Here is a 22,487-nt window from a genome sequence, read left to right as displayed (position 1 = left end):
AAAAGTTATTTTCAGGCTTGTATAACTTAGATACTGTAAAGGTAGTAAAAATGGAAGCTATTCTTCACATTACTGCCCTGAGTATTTATTTTCTCACTTATTGTATAATCACTAACTAGGATTCAGACATTTTTATCAAGTCTTTATTTTGAATTATGCCTGTGGATTGTTTGTTTTGTTTTTTTGGGTTTTTTTTAATGGAAAAACAAGCCTCTGAATGACTAATTTTTTTTTTATTCCAGAAGCATATATACTAGGCTTTCAGTTCTACAGTGTTGGTCACCTCCTGGAATTTTAAATTTTATTTTAGAAAGATCTGTTTAGAAACAGACTGGAGTCAGTGCAGTGCTGTAGGAAACCTAAGAAGAAAAGGAAACATTAATTTTACAGCAATACTTAGAATATGTGCTGACCATAGTATTGTCTGAAGGCGACGTGATTTAATTTTAAATTATGAAATACTAATCTAGGTAAATAGTCTTTAAATACACAAAAAGTGCTTTTCCACTTTATTGTTTCTTCTGAGGTATAATTCTTTGTATTTTCAATTTCTAAAAAATTATAGTAAAAAAGTGAGAAATGTGGGGTATGTGAAGAGGTGTGCAGTTATTTTTCTGGCTGTTCAGTGGTCACAAAATCAGGAAAAATATTAAACACAAACTCGAGGTGTTAATACATTTCAGTGCATCCTCTAGTTATTTGGATGTTGTTTTCTGTTTGCTTGGATCTTTCCTACAACTTTTGTGTGTGTTTTTGTCCAAGTTTGGTTCAAAGTGAAGCATCATACAAGAGATCCTAAACAGCAACTTGACAAAAAGAAACTGGTGGCTTTTTGGTTAGAACATTATGCCAAGAGAGATCATGGAAAGCCCTTGACAGTGGTATTTGACATGGCTGAAACTGGAATCAGTCACATAGTAAGTCTTGTTACTGTCTTTTCTTGATTGCTTTTGGAATTATTTAACCTGTGTTACAAGAAAAAAGGAAGTCACCATGCAGTCATTGACACATAAATGACTTAACAGTCATTGAGATAAGTGATATGGTAGAGCTTTTTCCCATGACATGAGCAGTTTCCAAAATTTTTTGTTACATATTAAATTTTGTCTTCTGCAACATGCTGAAAACTTGCTTTTAGTTTAGTGGCTGAGCTAGTTTACATTGCAAGGTTGAGATCTTGCCTATCAGTACATATTTATTAAATTAAATTTAATAACTAAAATTAGTAAATTTAATTATTAAATTTAATAACTAAAATTCTCACAGGCTGTCTATAGGTTAAAAAATAAAATGTATTTCTATAGAATAATTACATTTTTCTTACAGAGTGCCATGCTGTCCTGTTATTACAGGAATGGCTGAAATTTGTGTCTTTGTGCTTTTTTTGTCTGGTGGTAGGTGGTATAGTAAGAATTAATGTAAGCAAAAAAAACCCCATCCCCAAACACAGCTGCAGAAGGTTGTCTATATCTGGCATAGGCAAGATTATTAATGTTGCATTGGGACCTTGCAGCTGTGCAGTACAGGGCCACCAGCTTATGGGTAATTTGACAAATAAATGTGGTGTGATTGTGTTTTGCAAGCTTGGTGCTCTTACCTGTACAGTGAGAGCTGTCTGTTCATGCTCCTAAAGATAATACTGGAACCAAAGTTTGACATAGCAGAGTAAAGGACTGTAATAATTTCCTTGATGTGAAAGACTGATTTGATTTGGGTTTTATGGACTATATCCTGAAGCAGCTTACTTCTTTGAGACTCCCAGAGACAAAATCTCAGCAAGTGCTGTCTGTAACTGTCCCATTGTACAGTCTTGCTTTGTAGTTAGTATGTTTATCACAGAACAGGAATATTTTTAATGGCTGTTTGTAGCCATGTGGAGTGATTGATGAATCTATCCTAACAGAAAAAGAACTTGAATCTCTGAGTTCTCTTCCAGAGCTTTCCTCATTTGTTTGTTCTGTTGCTATGGACATCTACTATATCACTTTTATCACTAGTATGCAGGAGATAATTCTGATAGCTCGTGGCTTGTTGCACCAGTTCAGGTAACTAAAATAGATGCAGTTATTGAATAGTCTGTAAATCTGCACTTCTAATTGCAGACTTTCATCAAAATAATGGATCTATCCCTCTGCTATCTGATAGTGCTGCTTTTGGATAGGCAGCAGAATAGAGAGCAGCATCTTGATTAATGGAGATTCTAATCATTCTAATCTATCATTGTGTTTGTTCTGTTAAATGAAAGATATTGCATTTGGTACAAGCAATAGACAGTTGAGATAAATGCTTCTATTAGAGGCCACCTTCTGCCTGTAAAGATGTCAAGTTAGTTTCTAGTTGCTGAAGCCACTTAAAAAGCTTTCAGGTTGTGAGTGGTCCCTTTACACAGTGTTATTTTTTGGGGGCTTTTTTCACTCTGTCCAAAAATGTTTTGGTAGAGTGTTTACATCACCCTAGGAGCTCCTTCCCCATTGTTACTGTTATGACAGGCTGTGGATCCTCAGCCAGAAACACTCTGTACTGTTTCTGAAAGTAGTAGTAGCAGTCATTTCTGTTTAAAGGACTGGGAAAAGTACTCATGGCAAGCTTCCCACCTGAGTACCTTATTGTGGCAAGGTATCTCTTACTTTATTTCTATACCTGTTTCATAAAAACCCTTCCTTGCTGTGTAATGCAATTCCATTATACCTGGATTTTGCAAAGGAGACTGACTGTATTATTTCTGTACAGTTGCTCATTGGATAGAAGCATCCTGAAAATGGGTGGTATAGAAGCAGTGCTCAAAAGAGCACTGTCTCTGCCCACAGTTTCTCTGCAGCCCACCAACTAATACTAAACCTAAAAATTCTCCTCAAAGGAAACCTGTTTTTTCCTTTGAAAGTATAGTACTAAATGCAGTAGTATATTGAACAGTATGTAGGATAATTACTGAAGGGAAATTTCAGTATATTGAGTATTCTTCCATCTGTCAAGCTTCTCTAGTGCTAAAGGTTTCTTTTTCTTGTATCTTTCCTGCACATCTTAAGCCTGTTAATGCTCAGCATAGTTTAGATATCTTAGTTATTGCAGTGATCAGAGGTCTATTGACTTCTTTCTGTAATTATAAGGGGAAATATGACCACAATCCTGCAGCAGTTTAATGGAGGAAAAAGCCTTGCATTGTGTTTTGAGGATATTTGTAGTGTATGTGAAATTTGATCAGAGTTGACTACAAAATATCTATCTTGTGCTTTTTATTAAATGCCTTAACTAAACCTGTACTTTTTAATGTTTTGGCTTGCTTTGCGTTTATGCTGTGATTTTTTTAAATTTAATTTTATTTTTTATTTAGGACTTGGATTTTGTCCGGTTTATTGTCAACTGTTTTACAGATTATTACCCAAACTTCCTCAGTAAGTATTGTTTATTAAGCATTAAGCATTGTAGAGTGGTGTAACAAGAGCATTTCATACTATGATAGAAGATGGGGAAGATAAGGAGTTTTTTCAGGTGCTTTCTGTGGTAACTTCATGAAACATTAATGTTACAGTGTTAGGATATTCGTGTCCTGAAATCAGTACAACTTTGTTTTGTGAATAAACTTTACTTTCATCAAAAATCAACTGTCTTTTTGTGAAGTAATAACGTTTATTACTAAGTAATAGTTCTTCATATGTTTATACTTAGTAAGAACTATTGTAAGCTCATAATAGAAAAGAATTGACCTGTTTTACTTTGCTTGTTACTTGTGTAGAAGCTTTACAAACTTTGATAGTTTGTATCCTTTAGGAGTCTTGAGTGGTCAAAGAATGAAAAGAATGGCTCTAGAAATTTATGGGGAGCAATGGTTTATTCTGAAAATTATTTATTATTATTTTTGTGTGCACACTTAGAAAACTCTGCGTACTTGCCTGCTAGATTTTTGATGCATAGGCAAACACTGCATAGTTTATGCTAGTTCATCTTAAATATGTTGTAAATTTTAGGTGAAAATGTCTGTGAATGTTGAACTTCCATACAGCAACTGTTTAAACTCTGAATATTAAATTTTGGCTTGCTGATCAAAGTTCAAAGCTTTGATCAAATATCAAACTTAAAGGCAAGTGCAACATTGTTTTTGACATTCAAGAGGAAAAAAATCAGGACACTTAAGTGTTTTCTAACCTCTATGGTTAAATAAAAATATTTGGAAAAAATAGATATAAAGACTTATTTATTTCCTTGTGAAGTAAGGGGTGCTGAATATACTTCTTAAACTTTCTTTTTTTCAGTAGCTGGTTTTCTAGGTCAGGTTGAGATCTTGCCTTTGTTTTATTTGTGAGATATTAGTAACAAAATGTCAGAAAAGTAACATCCCAGGAAGTACATAAACAATGTATAACTTGGAATTTTATTACCTGTTTTCCAAGCAAACAGCTAATGTTTCTAAATAGCAATTAGTTTGTACAAAATTGCTTTTACAGGGAGGTGATCATGAAGGTTTGTGAAGTGAATATTTACTTTTTACATGAATGTTATTGCTGTACTTGTTCTTAAATAGAGAAATACCTAGCACTTGGTATTCAGATTTTTGTTTTTCTTTTCAGCAAAGATAGTAATATTTGAAATGCCATGGATAATGAATGGTAAGTTGGGTTTTTTGTTGTTTTTTTCTTTTCAGATTGTGATAACTTTTAAAAGTTAGCATAAATAAGAAGCATTTTTCTACTCTGTCTAGATACAGATGAATAATGGAGTTTGTTAGACATGCATCTTTAAATCTGTCAGTTTAAAAGTTGCATACTTTCTATTTTTCCTTCTATCATTGTATTTTGGATCATACTTTACATGAAGTCTCTATTCATCCTATTGTTTCCAAAGGTTAGGAGACCTTGATAAATAATCTATCCTTCAAGGCTACTATCTAGAATCCTTTCAGGAATCCTATCATTAGCAGTGATGGTGACTTATAACCAGCTCAAGACTAGAATACACAGTTTAGGATAGATGCCTCACACTGGGTGCTGATGTGCTTACATTTGTTCTGATATGGATACTTTAATAATTAGCTGTAACTATAATATATAGGATAAATATGCCATTCCTCTGTTGTTGCCATATGAATACATATTTTTATGTTGGCTTTATATTTTGCTGCATATTCACGTTTTACTGTCACTGAAATAAGTGATCTTTGTAAATTCTTCATAAATCTAAACAAAAATCCTTTAAATCAGCCAACCATTTCAGCAAGGAAGAGTGTATACATCTTTCCCAACCTCCCTCACTCAGATTTGGAAACACAGTTGGTTTTACCTGCTCAGTACTTCAAGGGCTAAATTCTAAGACAAGAGTTGTCAGTTATTCAAACAAAGATATTCCTTCCATTTTCTCTGTAAATAATACCTTTTTTCCCTTGCATTGCTCATTCCAATTATAATAGATACTTTCAGAGCAGGTTCTGCAATATCTTGAGGGATGTAACTCACTTGTGCTATGTAAGATCTACCAATATACTGAAAAAAACCTACAAAAACAAAATAACAAAACTGCTATCCTGTTAACTCATGTATACCTTTTGTTTTGTTTGGTGTTTTGTTTTTTAAAGCTGCTTTTAAAATCGTGAAGGGTTGGCTTGGCCCAGAGGCAATAAGCATGTTAAAGTTCACAAACAAAAATGACGTGCAGGAATACATCAGTGGAGAGTACCTGCCACCTCACATGGGCGGAACTGTAAGTATGAAATGTCATGTTTCTGTTGTGATAGACTGAGACACCTATATTCCATATATGGGATTGAGGGTTGGCTCTTCACAGATGGGAGATTTCTTGAAATTGTTTTGCCAATGATAATTTTAAAATCACAATAATATAAAATAGGTGAACTTAATGAGCATTCGGTATCTACATTCTTAAGTACATTCTTAACTACTGCTACTATTTTTTCTAAATTATTCATCTCCTTATAAGTCACTGAAAACCACTTAGTTTTTCAAGCTTTCAAGAAAAATTATCTAAGTGTCATTGTCACTTGTACTTTTTTTGTTCCCTGGTGAATTAGAGATGATGTTTGTTCATGAAACAAGTTCTATGAACAGAAAGTAGGTTTCATTGTCCTCTGAGAGTTCTAGTCCTGCTCCAGGGCTATGATTCATTAAAGACAGTTAGATTGTAGCTATTTTTCCTTTGCTGTCTCTAGGGCTGCATTTTAAGATATGGCTGTAGATTCTTTTCAAAGAGTATAGTAGAGCTCCAAAGTGGTACAAGCAGCATCAGTTTAACAGAACCAGAATCCAGTTCTAGTGCCATCTAAAGAGTGGAACAGCGCAAGCATCTTGCACAACAGGCTTCACTTTTCACAAGGCTAGTAGTATTGCATAACCTTTAAAATAAATTAGCAGAAAAATTATGCTTTAAAATATTAATAAACCATTTATGGTAGTAGACTAAGACCACTGCAGGGGACTTACTTTTGATGGTTCTTTTTCCACCTTTTCTTTTCTGAAGTACTTTTGGCGTTATGGCAGTAACGACATGGAGAAAAGGAGGGTTGTGTTTCAGCAATAGTAGGGGAGGCCATGTTCCTTTGTATATGAATTCAGGGCAATGTTAATGTGACCAGGATATAAACTTGTTTGGGGAACATAAATAATGTTACTTTGATTTTCATTTGACTGAGATTAGAGTCCTTTAAAAAGTGCATGTGACTCTTGAAGAAAAGATACCCTTTTTCTCTGTGGAAAATTGCTGCCCCAGCTCCCAGTCTCACATAGGAACTTCCTCATCTGGAAGAAAGTTGAAATTACTGCACAGCAGGAAGTGGGCATTGAGGGAAGGGCTGATGATGTCTGAAGTGGCTTCAGTAAGGGATTCCATGTTTTTTAGCAGTGGTTCTGGGCCTGCCTCCTGTGGTATTGTCCTATTGTTGCAATAATGACAAGTTTTTTTTCCTCATTAAAGCTGAGTATCTCCCATCTGCATTTTAGAGTATCTTACCTAATAGTTCATTATGTCTTTAAAGAAAAAACTTTTGGTTTTGCTAAATACCCTACTGAAGCATCTGATGGAACACAGTTATTTGTAATCCTACCTTGGGCCTGAAAGGTCTGATTGCTGATTAGTGATTGTTGATCAAGCTGGCTCCATGTTGCCCATCTGGGAGCATTAACAAGTTTCAGAATCGTGGAGGCAGCTTATCCACATCATCTGCCTGGGGTAAAAAGTTGCAGTGGCAGAAATAAAGTAGTAGAATAGTGTAAACTTGTCTGACAAGAACTCCAGAGGTTTTAACAATTTCAGCAAAACAGTTTTATCTCTGCATATTAAGAGCCCTGTATTTTGAGCCAGCACATGCTTTGTCTAACTACTGAGTTTCACTTGGTGGGTGTTTTGAACTGTTAACCTCAGAACTGTCAGAATTTGGAAGAATTGTTAGCAAATACTGAGACTCCAAAATTGGGTTCTGAATCTGTCTTCCCAAGATTTTTTGGGTGTATACAGTAAAGCATGTTCTTTGCATCTCTGATAGCAGGGAGTTTTTCACTGACCAGACAACAGACAAGTTAATGCCCTTTCTCAGAATTTAACTTTTCTTGATGTGATAAACCTTGGCTTCTCTTGAGGCAGCTAGCTAGAGTACAATTCACCATTATTAGTATTGTCAAGCCTGGCTTTTTAAAATGCAGCATCTGACTTGCACAAATTGATTCCTTCCATTTTTCTCTCAAGTGTTTGGTTTTGTTTGTGAGGCAGTTTTTTTTTTTTTGCCTCATTCTGATTTTCTCTGTCATCTTTGATTTCCACACGTTTAGTTACAGATCTTCATATTCGCCACGAGCCTAATGCCAGTGAAGAGCACAGCATATCTGTGCATCCTTTGCTGTGTCCCCTACCAGGATCCAATTTGGAAGAGCCAAGTCCTGCCAGTAGAGCAGATCATTTGGCAGATTAATTTGGGGAGATAACTAGATTCCACTGCACTTATGTTCTTTGTATTTCAAAGACTGTTAGACTAGTTCTGGAAGTAACAAAAAAAAATCTGTAGAATTAATAGTATTGAACTTGGAGTCAGTTATTACTTTGCTTAACTAAGGAAAGCCTCTGTTGGAAGCCTCCAACTTCAATGTCTCAATGAAGTTATCTTTAAGCATATTTTAAGTCTGTCTCAAGGTCACTCAAAGGATGAATCAGAAGCTTTCCATAGCTTTAAAATCCTTAGATTGACTGTCAGCCAGCTGTGAAAGAGGAATATTACATGCTTTATTTTAGACAACTAGGCAGCAAAGGTGGCTCCAGAGTACCAAAAGCATTAAAACTAATTATGGGAAATAGAAACTTGGGTTTTGCAAGACTTTGGAATATGAATTTGGTCTACATCCCATTCAAGTCCTCATCAGTCTGTTGGCTGTGGCTCTTACCATATTGCTAATCCATATATGCTACACATCACTTATGTGGCTTTGAGTTGTTCTTGTCCATAGTGCACAGAGGTCATTTGCTTTATAGCAGGTTTGTTTTGGTAGAGCTTGTCAAAATGCCCAAGGCAGATCTAGGAGCAAGCTGATGCTAGCCAGAGTGGAAAATGAGGGTTAGGTGCTCAAGAGCCACTTGGTAATATTTTTCATTTAGTAATAAATGTATCCTAACTCAGTGTTTTCTGGCTTTCCTATCTATTGTATCACACATTCTGCCAGTTCCAGCTGTTGGAACAGTCCAGTTCTTAAGGCATACACATTTCTGACTGAGCAGAGAGATTTGTCTCTTCAGTAATATTTTCTGCAAGACTGAAGTACATATTGTGTACACTTTGATACAAGACATGAACACACAGTAGGGTTTTGATTTGTTGTTTTGCCCAGTCTTTCTCTGTCAGAAAATGGATTTAACAAGGATGAATTGATTGAGATTCTCTCTACTGGTGCCAATATTGAACAATGTGTGCAACTGCTGTGCTCTTCATCTGGGTATCTAAATTGATAGCCCACAGGTTTTCTTGGAATTACCTTATATAGGTCCGTGGCCTGAAGTTAAGACATGCCTGAGCTTGCTCCATGACTTCATGGCCACTGTGTGCATGTAATCTTAGAATATATCACTACTATGATTGAGACACCTCTACAAAAACTGCCAAAAATAGTAGCATGCATTCTCTAGATCTGCTATAAAAAAGAGGCATAAGTTTATAGAATGGATGTATCAGGCATTGAATAAATATCTTGTTTACCTGGCTGAGGTTTTTTCACCCTGTTAGTAGATATACCCATGCCACTGAAACTTAGGCATTGTGACTAGGAAGTGTGGGACTTGGAACAGAATCTCATCAGTGGGACTGCTCAGCTCTTGAAGCTATCAAGCTGCATGGATTAACAAGGCCAAGTAAAGTGTGCAGCAAAATTAATTTCCCTCTATTAAGCTCACTTTGTTACATACCCTTCATCCTGTGCTGGGAGGGAATGACAAGGCTTTGTTGGTTTGGGTAAGGGGAAGCTGGATATTTCTGTCAAATGTGGGATGTCAGTATTCTGTAAGACTATTGTAATATTTCTTGTGGACTGGAGTCTTTTAATAATGATTTAGTCTGTAATTGATACCTAAAGCTTGTCCTTCTGGCCCTTAATAGGATATTGTTTGAGCCAGGGAATACTTGTTTCATTCACCTAGAGGTCTTTGACTGTTGCTACAAAGGAGTAGATGAGATTTAGATCTTGATTAAAGATGAGCAGGAAGTATACTTTTTTGTTTGTGGTTTCTTTGAATAGGTCTATCTAAGACTTCTCCTTTTTAATCTTTCTTAATATCACATTATTCCTTCTTTTGAGAAAATGTTCTTGCTTATGGAGAGCTCTCTTGAAACATCTTTTTGTAACTCCCTGCTGAGGGAGGCATCATTTGTGAAGCAGGGCCATTGCTCCATTCTGCCTCACAGGAGTCAAAGCTGTGTTATTTTTCTCCACTGGAAAAGCTGACAGACTATATCAGTTTACTGAATGCTTAAAACTGCTTGAACATGCAGTAGGAACAGAGATCCCTGTTCAAACACTGCCTCTAACATGAAATGTAATAAAATAATTTGGAGAATGTTAAGAAAATTTCCAGTTGGCAAAATTTGGTTTTTTCTGATCTTCCAATGGAAAAGGTACCTTTATTGTAGAGTCACTGAGAACTTAAGTATTCTGCTGCTGCTTTACTCAAATGTCTTAAATATGGTCTTTAAATAGATTTGGCATTCCAAAGATTAGAGTCTGAATTGCAGAATATGCTAGAGATCCACACACATTATATTAAATTTAAGGGATTATTTGGGGTTGTTTTCAGCTTTATTTCCTTTTTTTAAAGTGGCCATTGTGAAGCTAACATGCAAGGAACTAGTGATGTTTTTCATCACTTTTGAAATATTTTCAGAAATATCTGTCATAAGTTTTAAACCACATTTTTGAGAACTAAGGTGAGAGCTTCAGCAATTAGACTCTGCATGCTGATCCTTGATAGACCAGCTTCTGTAGTCCTGCTGTGAATATAAATACAAGTTTACTGGCTTCGTTGGATGACTGTATTTATTTGTCTATTGATGATAAGATAGAAATTCTTGGTGTCAGCTTTCTGCAGGGGTGCAACTTGAAATGAGTAAATGAAACATAAAAGTAATGTGAAACAAGAAACAAAGACAATATTTCCATTTAAAAAACCCTAGAGAAGGCACTTCTAATCCTTTTGAATAACTCATCTTTTATAAATCCTTCTCTTTCAGGATTCTTTCAAGTACAGTTATCCTCCATTGGTTGATGATGATTTTCAAACTCCTTTATGTGAAAATGGGCCCATTACAAGTGAAGATGAGCATGAAAGTAAAGAAGAGATAGATGCAGACACCAAGGAGACTGGGGAGCTGAATGAAGCACAAAACCTTAATCAGAAAAAGGTATCTAAGTGAAGATATAGGCAAGGCTAGCTAGATGGTTACAAAGTGGGACAAGAGGCATATAATTTTGGTTACTTGTCTTTGTGTTGTATGTTTTTAACAGTTTTTCTGTCCTCTAATTTAGCAAAAGATCACAGGAAAACTGAAAAATTATAATTGCAGTTTCAACCTTGACTCTTGGTCTGTTAAGACAAGTTTCATGCTTCAGAATGCATAAAATGTGCACCAAGTATTTAGTCTGTCTCTTGGAATATAGTGAAATGCACAGCAGAAAGAAAAAGGTTTCTGTGTTTTGGTTTTGTTTTCAAAGGTTGTCTTTCTGCTAGGTTTCTTTTTAATCTTGGTATATTTAGTGGTGATCATTTTGAAATAGATCTAGTTTTCTCTGATGCTTAAATCAGTATGTACATGAAAAAATCTTGTTAAATATTTATGCACTATTGGATGTTACTTTGTTTTCTTAAATTATTGATAAAATCTCAACACATAAATTTTTTTCATTTATTCTCAGGAGAAATTGTATTCCTACTCCATCAATCATGTTTTGCCACATAATCTTCCTGCAGTGTTGTTTATCCAGAAATAAAGACATTGTTTTGCACAAGTTCATATGAAGTGATATTTAGGAATATGCAGTAATATTAACTGGGGATATTGCTCTTGAAAATAGTAGAAAAAAATTTGAAATTCACTACTTTATTACCATAATTAATTTTGGAATATTACTTGCAAAACTTCTGTTTAGTGGAGTAGAATACAGTTTCATGTACTGGTACAGGTTTGTCAGAATAATTTGAAATGTGCAGCTCACTAAGTAGTCCAGCTGTTATTTGCAACTTGGCCAGCAACCAAGGTGCTACTCAGTCTTTTTCAGTACAGAGAAACATGAGGGATAAACTTGGTTAGTAAGTGCCTGTCCTATAGGTGCTTTCATTTTTGTGTTCTACAGTAATATTTTTTCTGGTAGCTTTATGTCAAACAAAGCCTAACATATAACTAGTGCAGTGTATTTACACATTAACATTTTTCTACCACTTTTATATAATTATTAAAAAAGTTTCCGTGTGGGATCTTTTTATACAGCCTATTTCATATAAAATTTTGTATTCCTTTAGTTCCCATACTTCAAACTTGCATGAACTGAGTTCTCTTCTCTTCTGTATTAAGAGTGGAATAAAAAAGGAGACTAGGCAAACTCTTCAGTCAGCTGATTTGGAATCATGATGTCACTAATTCTTTCAGTCTTCTGTACCCCCCCAGCAGCTGCCTTGTTTTGCATGTATTTTCCTAATGTTATAGAAGAAAACCCTAAGAACCTAAGATGTACCTGCAGTTTTGAAAGCACCAATTCAATCAGCATTATTTCTTTTATGTTCTGCAATACTTCAGAGTTTCATCTAAGAGCAATGAAGATCTGTTTAGCTACCCTGCAACTCAAAGAAGTGTAGAATTGGTGCTGTGTTTTCTGTTACACTGGTACAGTGATTGTATTGTTTTAATCTGTTTTAATTTTAATTTGCAATGGGTAAATACCAGTGCTTTATAACCTTTGATGTGCTATAACTTAGTGTGTCTTAAGTTTTCAAAAACAGACTTGACCATCAGGAAAATACCTGGAAAAAAAACCAAAGCAGAGTTTTTGTTTCATACACATTTAATGTGTTATGTAATTTCTATAGTAAAGAATTTTATTCAGTGGACTTCAAGAACCTTCAGGGAATGAATATATAAAAGGCTTGGTCTATAATATGTAAACTGTTGAAATAAGCCTCATCATATTCTTTGAAATGCCTGCATGATTCTGTAACATGTAATCCAGGTTTCTACTTAATCATTATAACTATCATTTTTACTCAGATGAATTCTATAGAACAAATTTCCAAATCAGAGGAAACTGACAAAACAGAGGTCAAACCAAAAAATGCAAAGAAAGCATTAACCACTTTTAAAGGACCTTTATTACATATCAGGTAAAAATAATTTTCTTAAATTTTCTTTTTACAATGTGCCTTGGACACTTGAGTACTGAACTAGTTGGTTTTCAAAATAAAGTTTTTTCAGACTGTTAGAGGAAAACAAATTATAATCAACTTTTTAAGATGGATTTTTACAAAGCTCAAAGAGTTTTTCTGGTTTTACAAGTTTTCAGTGAATCTTCTGGTGTCACTAAAGATTGGTATATTTTTTGTACAAATAGGTGTATATTCCATAGACTTGTACAAGTGTTTTGTTTATATTGAGAAACCATCTGACTAAGTTAAGACCCTATCTGTAATGAGAGCACTGGTTTGACATTGATTTCATTGCCTCAAGAAAAACCAATGTTTTTTCAAGACAGTTTTTACACTCAAATCTTGCTTGAATTCTTCTGGCTTATGATGGTATAAATGTCTACAGTAATAGTTTCCACCAGTTAAACTTGATTAATGGGTCCAATTTATTTTGTGTGGAAAGGGCTCTATAATGACATATCTACCCAGAAGATTTTGTCATCCAAGATGCAACATCTTGCAATTATTTTTATCATGAAACTAAAATAAAAAAATCAATTAGCCAATATAATTTTTTCTTTTCACTGCCTTTTAGGTTAAGATGCTTGTTTAGAATTTGATTTAGATGTTAACTTTTATTTTCACTTTCAGTTTGCTATTAGATGAATGAAGAAAATATCTAATTTTTAGGTAATTTCTTAGCTAACTTTTTAAGTGCTGTAATGAATTAGTTTTGGAATGAATTTTAATGACATGCTCATTAGCATAAATATATTTTATATGTGTAAATTTTTCCTAATTTTGAAATGAAAAGCCTCCTCTGTATAGCCTTAGATCCTTGTATGGCAAGACAAAGGCGTAGACTGCAAAATTGTGATTATAAAAGAATGTTGAACATTTTCTGTGACAATCACAAATACTAGATGTGTATTCCAACCACTTTTTAATTAAAAAAGAAAGGAGCACGAATCATAAGCAGGCAAGAAAAAAAAATCCAAAGAACCAGAAACACCCCCAGAAACTTCCTTTTTTTCTCTTAAAATGCTTCAAGCTGTCATTGAATAGAAGTAACTTACATGGACTGCAACACATGGAAGAGTAAAGTTAGTCAAGTATAGAGGTGTTAACACTTGTAGTCTTACTGTCATGGAAAATAAAATACTGGTGTCTCCATTGTTCTTGCTGTTTGTTTTGTTTCTAAAGTAAAATCCTGAGTGCAGCTGTTGCTCTGGACATTTTACTGAAGGTGATTGAACCAATAATATATAGTGCCATTCATTACCAGTCATTGGCACCTGTCAGACACCATAAGCTCTGCCTCCCTGATTAACTTGCACCCCTGCTCATCTCCCAGCGTTGCCCTGTGAAGGGAGCAGCCTGGAGCCGGAGCACGCAGCTCAGGCACTGCAGATCTGGCACCAGAAAATCATGGACCAAAGCTGGGTCCTCGTGCTCTTTTGTTTCTTGTATTTTTAGTCATGCTTATGAGTCAGCTGTCTCCCTCATTTAGACCACAATTGTATTTGCCTTGTATACCTTACAATGAAAGGCTGCCTCTGACTTTCCTCCTCAATAAATGAATTTGTTTGGTCAGACAAAAAGCAGCAGCTTCCTTGTACTGTCTGGCAGAGAAGCAGCTCGTGGTGTGTTGTGATACAAGAATTTCTAGTACAAGCTGGTTATGTCACACACATCAGATTAAGGAAATTCCTGCATCTGTGAAAGTTAAAAAGCTTGGGTGTTTGTTTAAACAATCCACCCTCCTAATAGCTACATGCCACCTACCCCCAGTGCTGTGGAACTTGATTTCACTGACAAGAGCCACAGAGCAGTGGTCCACGGGCTTTTTTCTTTTCTTATTTTCCTTTGCTCAATGACCATAATTGGTAGAGCAAGAAAGGCTCTGGCAGAATGTTCCTTCCCTTGATCATGTTTGTAGCTTCTTTTGAGGCTGATTATTGTTATCTTGTTTCATTTATGGTTCATCTTGCAATTGCTGTTACACACAGCTGCAGCAGTACAGTCTTAAGTTAGCTAAACTGTGTTGTAGCTGCACTCCTTCCCTTCCCTAGCGCTGGTTACTTAAATTGACAATTTGAAAATGAAAGAATACTGAGAGGAGGAGGGAACTACCCTATGACATGGTTTTAAACCCATCCATTTTTTGGTTTCTGCCTTATTTGGCACACTTCCTTATCCCCACCACAAAAGAAGTAGCCTTGTCATGTGAACTGACTAATGCGACATCAGCACCCCAACATCACAGTCACCCCTGGAACCTGCTTCCGGCATGGGCGTTCACACTCACCCTACAGCACCAAGGGCTTTTCTGCTCAGCTCATACCCTGGTTTATGTAGGAGAAGAAGGATTGGTACCATAAAAGGAAGTCTTTTGAGGAGGAGGTCAAACTAATGTGAAATTGGCATTCCAAAAAGAGGATGTGGGGAAAAAAAATCATATGTTTTGAAAAAGTATATGCAGTTCAGTAGTATGGAGTAGAATGGCAGTTCTTTGTGTGCTCCTCGTGACATAATGAAAGTTCTTCACTTGCTACTCAAGTTTCCTTTCAACAATCATATGAGCATGCCTTACCTTTTACCTACTAGTGTTCATTTGAATGCTTATCCAAATTGAGTTGTGTTAGTTTGATGTGGTTTAAAATATCTCATGCATGACTCTCTTAATTGCACAAGAATATTAAAAACAAGCAATAACTTTATTTATGCATGTGGTACCACAAGTATGTGAAGACTGACTCATAAGTACAAGTGGAGTCAGCTGTCGTGGTTGAAATGATTGCCAGTTGTGGATATCTGCCTTCTCTTATGTGTGCACTATATCCATGACAAGGATGGATGTCTGAGGTTGAAATTCCTCCCTGTCTGTGACACCTTATACTCCTTAACATGAGCATAAATTAAAGTCAGCGATGCTTTCCCTTACCACACTGCCCAAAGATGCAGTAGCTGATTGTGAGTATCTGTTGGCTGTTCCTGCTGTTACAGATGGCAGAAATCAAGGGCAGTTATCAGCTGAGGCAGCCAGTTCCACTTGTCATGAGTCAACCCTGAGCTTCACTACAAAATTTCTGCTTTCTGTTTTCATAGCTTTTTTTGATGAAAATCTGTTTATGCTGACTGTAGCTGCAGGGTAGAAAGTGTTTTATTTTCCTGGAGGTGTGGTCAAGTTTTTTTCTATGATCTATTGTAAATATAATCTGAAGAAACTAATTATTTTTAAATTTCCTATTAGCCCAGCAGAAGAGCTATATTTTGGATCCAAAGAAACTGGAGAGAAAAAATGTTTGATAGTTCTCACAAATGTCACTAAGAATGTAGTGGCTTTTAAAGTAAGTGTTTTATGTGTGGTCTGGTTTGATAACTGTGTAACTTTCTTGTTTTCTGTCAGCTGGAAGAATACTGTTAAATCAGTTTTACAGACAAAATTTTTTATTGTGTAGTGATGTTTGAGGCAGATCAAAGATCTTCTGGCTGAATTTATGCCTAAAATGTACCACCTCAAAGGGGGTTATTAGTATTACAAATCTTTGGAGCACTGACTAAAAAAGAGCTAAAGTAATGGTTAGTTTTTTAGTGAGAGTAATACTTTTTGAAAAAGAAAGTCTTGAGCATTGAGAAGTCATCTTTTTAGAATTTTCTTTTAAATACTGGCTGGAAACAAGTTAGTAATACTTCAAAATGATGCAGATCCACCTGCAAATGTCACCATCAAAGGAATTAGTAGTTATATTTGCTTCAGAATGATGGAGTTTACTTGCATCTTTGTGGATTTTTCCCATGCTTTGCATTCTCTGCACATTAAAATATCTTAAAGTTTTCATATTTTCATACTTATTATAACATGTTCTTGTCTGGTTTTAAATATGTATGCAAAAGAAAAATAGCAAATGAAAGAAAACAAAGGATAAATGCAATTGGCAGGGAGGAAAAAGGAATATGCAAGAGTCCTATTATACCTACAAAAAATGTATTTTAGAGATTTGTCCTTATAGTCAAGCTTTTGGGGATTTAGTTATTACAAAATGAGAGAAGTTATGAAGCAGTCATAGTTTCTGCATGCATTTACTGTATCCTTCATATTTCTTGTTTATAGGTGAGAACAACTGCACCAGAAAAATACAGGGTTAAACCCAGTAACAGCAGCTGTGAACCTGGCACATCATTAGATATAATAGTTTCTCTTCATGGTGGTAAGTAAAACTGTAAAATAGATCTTGTAAGAAATCTGGGCAAGTAGCATTAGACATGCTCTAGACACTGATGGCTGTGTGTGCTTGCTGGTGTGTGGGACTGACTGATGCCCATGTCTACTTGACTCTTGTATGAGAATGGTACCATTTGTTAGAAAAACATGGATGTCAGAAAGGATTTGAGTAACTGCCTGTACTGATTTACTGCTCCACTCAGGCATAAGCAGCTGTTGTCTGCAACCCATTTTGTTTCTTGTCTTAAAAAACAAAAAGTCTGAGTGGCACTTGTCTCACTGGTTCATTATTACAGTGGGAATTTATCTGCAGTAAATCAGTTTCCTAAATTGTTGCAAGGACAGGTGAATTTGCTGGAGAATATGTTCTTTACAAAATTTTGGATTGTCTTTGAGCTATTAAGATGAAACTAGTTCTGTTAAAATGAACATATACAATTTTGGGAAAACTGTAATTAGAGTTATTGAGCTTTAGAGAATGATTTCCTAGTTTTTATTTCTAATAAGTCCTGCAATAAGCAAGTTACCATTTTATGGCACTTTTGTGCAAAATACTTCTATCCTCTTTGCAATATTGTTGTTTTATCTAAGCACACTGTTGTTTCTGGTTTTGTTTTTGTTTTTCTTGAGGGCAGGTTTTGCAGCTTCTTTGCAGGATCGTTTCCTTATAATGGCAGCAGAAATGGACCAGTCTTCTGGAGCAGGTGTGCCAGAACTGACTCAGTTTTGGAAAGAAGTCCCTAGGACCAAAGTGATGGAACATAGGTAAGTGTATGGTTTTCTGGTAACAGGGGTTTGAGGGCTTTTAAGCTTTTATTATTTAGCTGATTTATAGCACTTGTGTAATTATAATCAATGAAGGTTTCTCTAAATTCACGTGTGTGGTTACTGACCAAAATACATTACTGAGACTTTTGCTCTGTTTTAACTGATTAGATGTGGGTTTAATGTATAAAATGGTATTCTGAATGTGCTCTTCTTTTTTTCTTGTTATTTTCATGCTGATTAAAAGTTAAGTGGAAAAAATATGAATGCATGTGACAATACACATGAACAATAGGTTTTTTAATAAGACTGTGTTGTTTGAGTTTTCTAAAAAGAAACAGTCAAGGAAAGCAGACATAGTAAACACAAAACTATTTTCTCGACAGTATTAAAAATATTCCCTTTCTACTAGGGAAAATCAGAATTTTGTAGAAAATTTCTGTAAAACCTATCACATGTTCATATGTGTATTTTTGATATTTAGTGGTGAAAAAAGTCATCTAGAAAAATTGCTAGAAAAATACATTTCCCCATAGACTTTTTAAAATGCACCTGTTGCTCTTCTCTCTCATCCTGTCACATTGGGTGGTATCACTGAACATATCTAGGAAAAGTTCCCTGCAGTTTTGACTGATTTTTGCCTTAGATTGTTCCTGGAGTTTTTCTATGGGTTTGTGGGGCTGGTTTTTATGGAGCTGCCTTTACCCCCTCATGGCCAAAACTACCATGGATAAGTATTTTGTGAGTCTTGGTGCCTAAATCTTGTTCTGTGTTTGCTTCACGTGCTTATCCCTTACTTCCCTTTTGATTAAAATCTACATCATGTGAGTTGCCTTGAGCTTCCTTGCATAAGTGGTGCAATTTATTTGTTTTTTTTTTTAAGACAGACCCTGAAACAATGGAGAGAGGTCATTTGATTACAAGCATGCTGTGTACATTACTTACTCACAAATACAAACCTGACCTTTATTTTTTGGTAAACCTAGACTAAATGTAGTGTAATTATAATTATTGTCTCTTAAATTTAAAAGTGCAGGGACTTTATCCTCTTAAGATGGATTGTTTCCTCCTAATTATACAATGTTGCATTAAATTTGTGATTTTTGGTGTGTGTTCTTGTTTCCTTTTTACAGGCTCAGGTGTCATGTCATAGAAAGTAGTAAGCCCTCTTCTCTGACATTAAAAGACAATGCATTTAATATTCCAGCAAAAACTAATGAAGATTTACATATACAGGTAAGAGCATATTCCTTTGTGCTGAATATTCAGAAAAATTATAGAATATGACAGAGATAAAAAGAATTTTTAATGAACCTTTGTGGTATTTTGTGAATTATACTATTTGAATGTCTCAGCAATTGAAGGTAACTACATCAGTTATAGTGATTTAATTTTCTTTAATGATAACGGTTTAATAATCATTACATTTTCAATGCAGTTTGCTTATTCTTCTTGTGTATATAGAGATCTGGCATATTAATGAGCATCAGTAGTATCTTTTGCCTCTGAGTATAAAGATGTCACCTGCTTCATGCAGGCCTTATTGGCTATCCATAACTTAAGATTTGAAGCTCCTTTAGTGGGAGAGATTCCTGAAGTGTGTAGTGATAGAAAAGGTATTGCTGAGAGACCACTGAGAGAAGGCCTTTTCTTTTCTTTTCTTTTCTTTTCTTTTCTTTTCTTTTCTTTTCTTTTCTTTTCTTTTCTTTTCTTTTCTTTTCTTTTCTTTTCTTTTCTTTTCTTTTCTTTCTCTTCTCTTTTCTTTCTCTTCTCTTTTCTTTCTCTTCTCTTCTCTTCTCTTCTCTTCTCTTCTCTTCTCTTCTCTTCTCTTCTCTTCTCTTCTCTTCTCTTCTCTTCTCTTCTCTTCTCTTCTCTTTCTCTTCTTTTCTTTCTCTTTCCTTTCTTTCCTTTCCTTTCCTTTCCTTTCCTTTCCTTTCCTTTCCTTTCCTTTCCTTTCCTTTCCTTTCCTTTCCTTTCCTTTCCTTTCCTTTCCTTTCCTTTCCTTTCCTTTCCTTTCCTTTCCTTTCCTTTCCTTTCCTTTCCTTTCCTTTCCTTTCCTTTCCTTTTCTTTTTCTTTTTCTTTTTTTTCTCCTTATTGCCAGAATAGCTCAAAATTGCCAAGTGCTTTCAAGTGCAGTAATTCTGACTTAATGAAACTGTTCTATTTTCAGCTAACTCATTTACTGCAGATTAATAAAAGACTTGAGGAGCAGATGAATCGCTGCCTCTGGTTCCAGCAGCTGTCAGTTGTTTTATCACTGCTATCAGTTACTGTTGCTGCCTTCTGCTTCTACCTGGCCTATGCCCAGAGAAGCTAAAAAGAATTGCTGTGCCCTGGATGTGCTGCTGCCTGTCATGGCTCTTTGGAGTCAAAAAGATTGCAGTGCTGCACTTGGATTCTGGAACTGCCAAAATTGAGGTTTGTGAGCCTACAGCAATGAACAAGGAACAGTTTACTGGGGAAAAAAAAGATAGAAGAAATGAATGACCAGCAAACAAAATTACTGAAATTATTGTCTAAGTTGACACTTACAATAGGGCATGAGGAAGATGTTAAAGCTAGGACCCATTTTCGCTGTACAACTCAATAAAAACTACTGAATGGAAGGAGGAAACCAATTACAATGTTATTTAAGACTGTTCTCCTTTTTTTTTCTTCTATTCAACTACTTTAAATACAATATTTTATTTCTTTTTATCATATTCATTCTCACATTCTGAATCACTCCCGTAGAAGATGCAAGCAGTCAACTTAGTGTATTCCAAGGTTAATCTGTTCATCCAGGAAAATTTACAGAAATTATGTAGTACAGATGGACTTTTTTATATAGTCAGTGTATGTACATACACATAAAGGAAGATATTTGTTGTTAGTAATTATTTTGACAATTCAGACTCGTTGCTCTTATTGGTTAAATTCCTTATTTTTGTGCTTCTTCGAAATGAAAAGTTATTGTAAACATTTCTTGCCTCGTAACATACGCACAAGACAAGACACTATTCCTATTCTCTTTTTTTTTTTTGGAAAGAACTTCTATTCAAATTACAGAAGGAGTGTGGGAGCTGACTTCTTTACTGTGATGGCCTGTTATTGGTTCATAAAAAGGCTATTAAATAGTCAGTGTAAGGAGTTACTCTGAGCTGTGCAATATGGTTAAATTGCATATGAAATTATGAAAAAAGCAAGTCAAATCAGGAAGATTAAATACACTTGAAGGCAAGATAAAAGTATTATATCTGCCATTTCACAGAAATTGTTGTGGAAATGGTGCATGGAGCTAGAAAGCACTTTGCTAACAAGGATTCTTTGTACTCATTGCTGTAAATATGTACATTAAAATGATGAAAACTTAAAAGACTGATGGTATCTTTCATACTTTTAAAATTTTCACTCTTAGGAGATTTAATAGAATTATGTTACTTGAATTAATTTTTGCTACAGATTGGCTTTGTAACAGATTTATTGGTTTTGTCTGCTGACTTCAATAGATGAGAAGTGATTGTTAAGGAAAAATAAAGGTCATACTCTGCTTCTTTTTGCTTACAGTGTGTTGGTGATGTAGGATTATTTCTAGAAAATAGAAAAGGGCAGTTTAAAATAATAAACAGATTAACTAATAAAGCAAGCAATATGATTACTAAAAAAATGCCATGTACAAAGCAAGGCTGCATAAATGTTTGGTGCACAGTCTTCTGTCCTCTCTTAATTTATACAACGGTTTACCACATCTGCTTTTTCTTAATTTTTCACTAATCTAATTTCTGCCTATATTGTTTCTCAGTATTTTGTATTCCTAATGATTTGACAATTAATATTGTTAACTGCTTATAATGAAGCTGTTACTTGGGTTCTTTTTTATGTGCATGCAACTCAAATGCTTTGCTTACAATGAAATGGGTTGTTGTCTTAGTGAGAAAAGTAACAAAGTAATTTGTAACCTTAAGATAACAATAACCATGCTATTAAAATGCCAATTCCTTAATTTGGGTGGATTGAATAGCACTTTACTGTAAAATTGCCAGAAATATATTCTTAGAGTCTTTGCCAATATGAATATTTTAATGTTTTGGTGCTTTCATATATTTTCAGTATTTTATTACTTATTTTATTATTGGTATTTTCTTTGTATGAATCAGATGAACATCTTTTCTATTTTAATATATTTTAGAAAAATACAGTTAAAAAATAAATATGAGGAAATACATAGTCTTGAATGTTTAGTCTTTTAAAAATAGCTGCATCTCCTGATGTTTTTGCTTTCTTGTTAGTCTTCAGATACTTCATGTGGGAGGGGTGAATACGGTGATGAGCCATAGTCTGTTGGGAGCAGAAGTTGTGGTGGTGCCTGTCAGACAAATGTGAAATAGGTGACAATGGCTTCTCAAACAGAATGCCTGACATAATCTCGTGGACATGATACTGGCACGTCAGTGGTACCAGGGCACAAGGGAGGCAAGTCCACACAAAGTGACTGTAGGGGTTTTTAACTTGACATGGACAATAGTCAATTTGCATTTTTCTTCTTTGAGGACATCATTCTTTCATTCATCACAGAGTATTTTCCCAGTATTTTCAAAGCTTTCAAAGTTGTTAGTAGTTTCAGATTTTGTGTGACAGTCCTTGGAAAGG

General features: G+C 35.0%; 1 protein-coding gene across 2 annotated transcripts in view; it reads left to right on the top strand.

Moving 5' to 3' along the window:
• The window catches only part of MOSPD2 (motile sperm domain containing 2), a 33,398-nt gene extending 11,336 nt beyond the window's left edge, over nt 1–22,062 (top strand). For both annotated transcript variants that reach the window (XM_054628069.2, XM_077172992.1), the window contains exons 5-15: nt 763–917; nt 3,332–3,392; nt 4,566–4,604; nt 5,567–5,691; nt 10,706–10,876; nt 12,734–12,846; nt 16,121–16,217; nt 16,982–17,078; nt 17,728–17,857; nt 18,991–19,093; nt 20,029–22,062. In XM_054628069.2, coding sequence (XP_054484044.2) covers nt 763–917; nt 3,332–3,392; nt 4,566–4,604; nt 5,567–5,691; nt 10,706–10,876; nt 12,734–12,846; nt 16,121–16,217; nt 16,982–17,078; nt 17,728–17,857; nt 18,991–19,093; nt 20,029–20,175 — 1,238 coding nt within the window. In that variant the 3' untranslated portion in view covers nt 20,176–22,062. The remainder of the gene's footprint in view (nt 1–762; nt 918–3,331; nt 3,393–4,565; nt 4,605–5,566; nt 5,692–10,705; nt 10,877–12,733; nt 12,847–16,120; nt 16,218–16,981; nt 17,079–17,727; nt 17,858–18,990; nt 19,094–20,028) is intronic.
• The last annotated feature ends 425 nt before the right edge of the window (nt 22,063–22,487 follow it).

Source organism: Agelaius phoeniceus, chromosome 2, assembly GCF_051311805.1.
Source record: "Agelaius phoeniceus isolate bAgePho1 chromosome 2, bAgePho1.hap1, whole genome shotgun sequence".
NCBI lineage: Eukaryota > Metazoa > Chordata > Aves > Passeriformes > Icteridae > Agelaius > Agelaius phoeniceus.
Note: the sequence above shows the minus strand (reverse complement) of the source record. Positions and strands in the feature narration are given on the sequence as shown.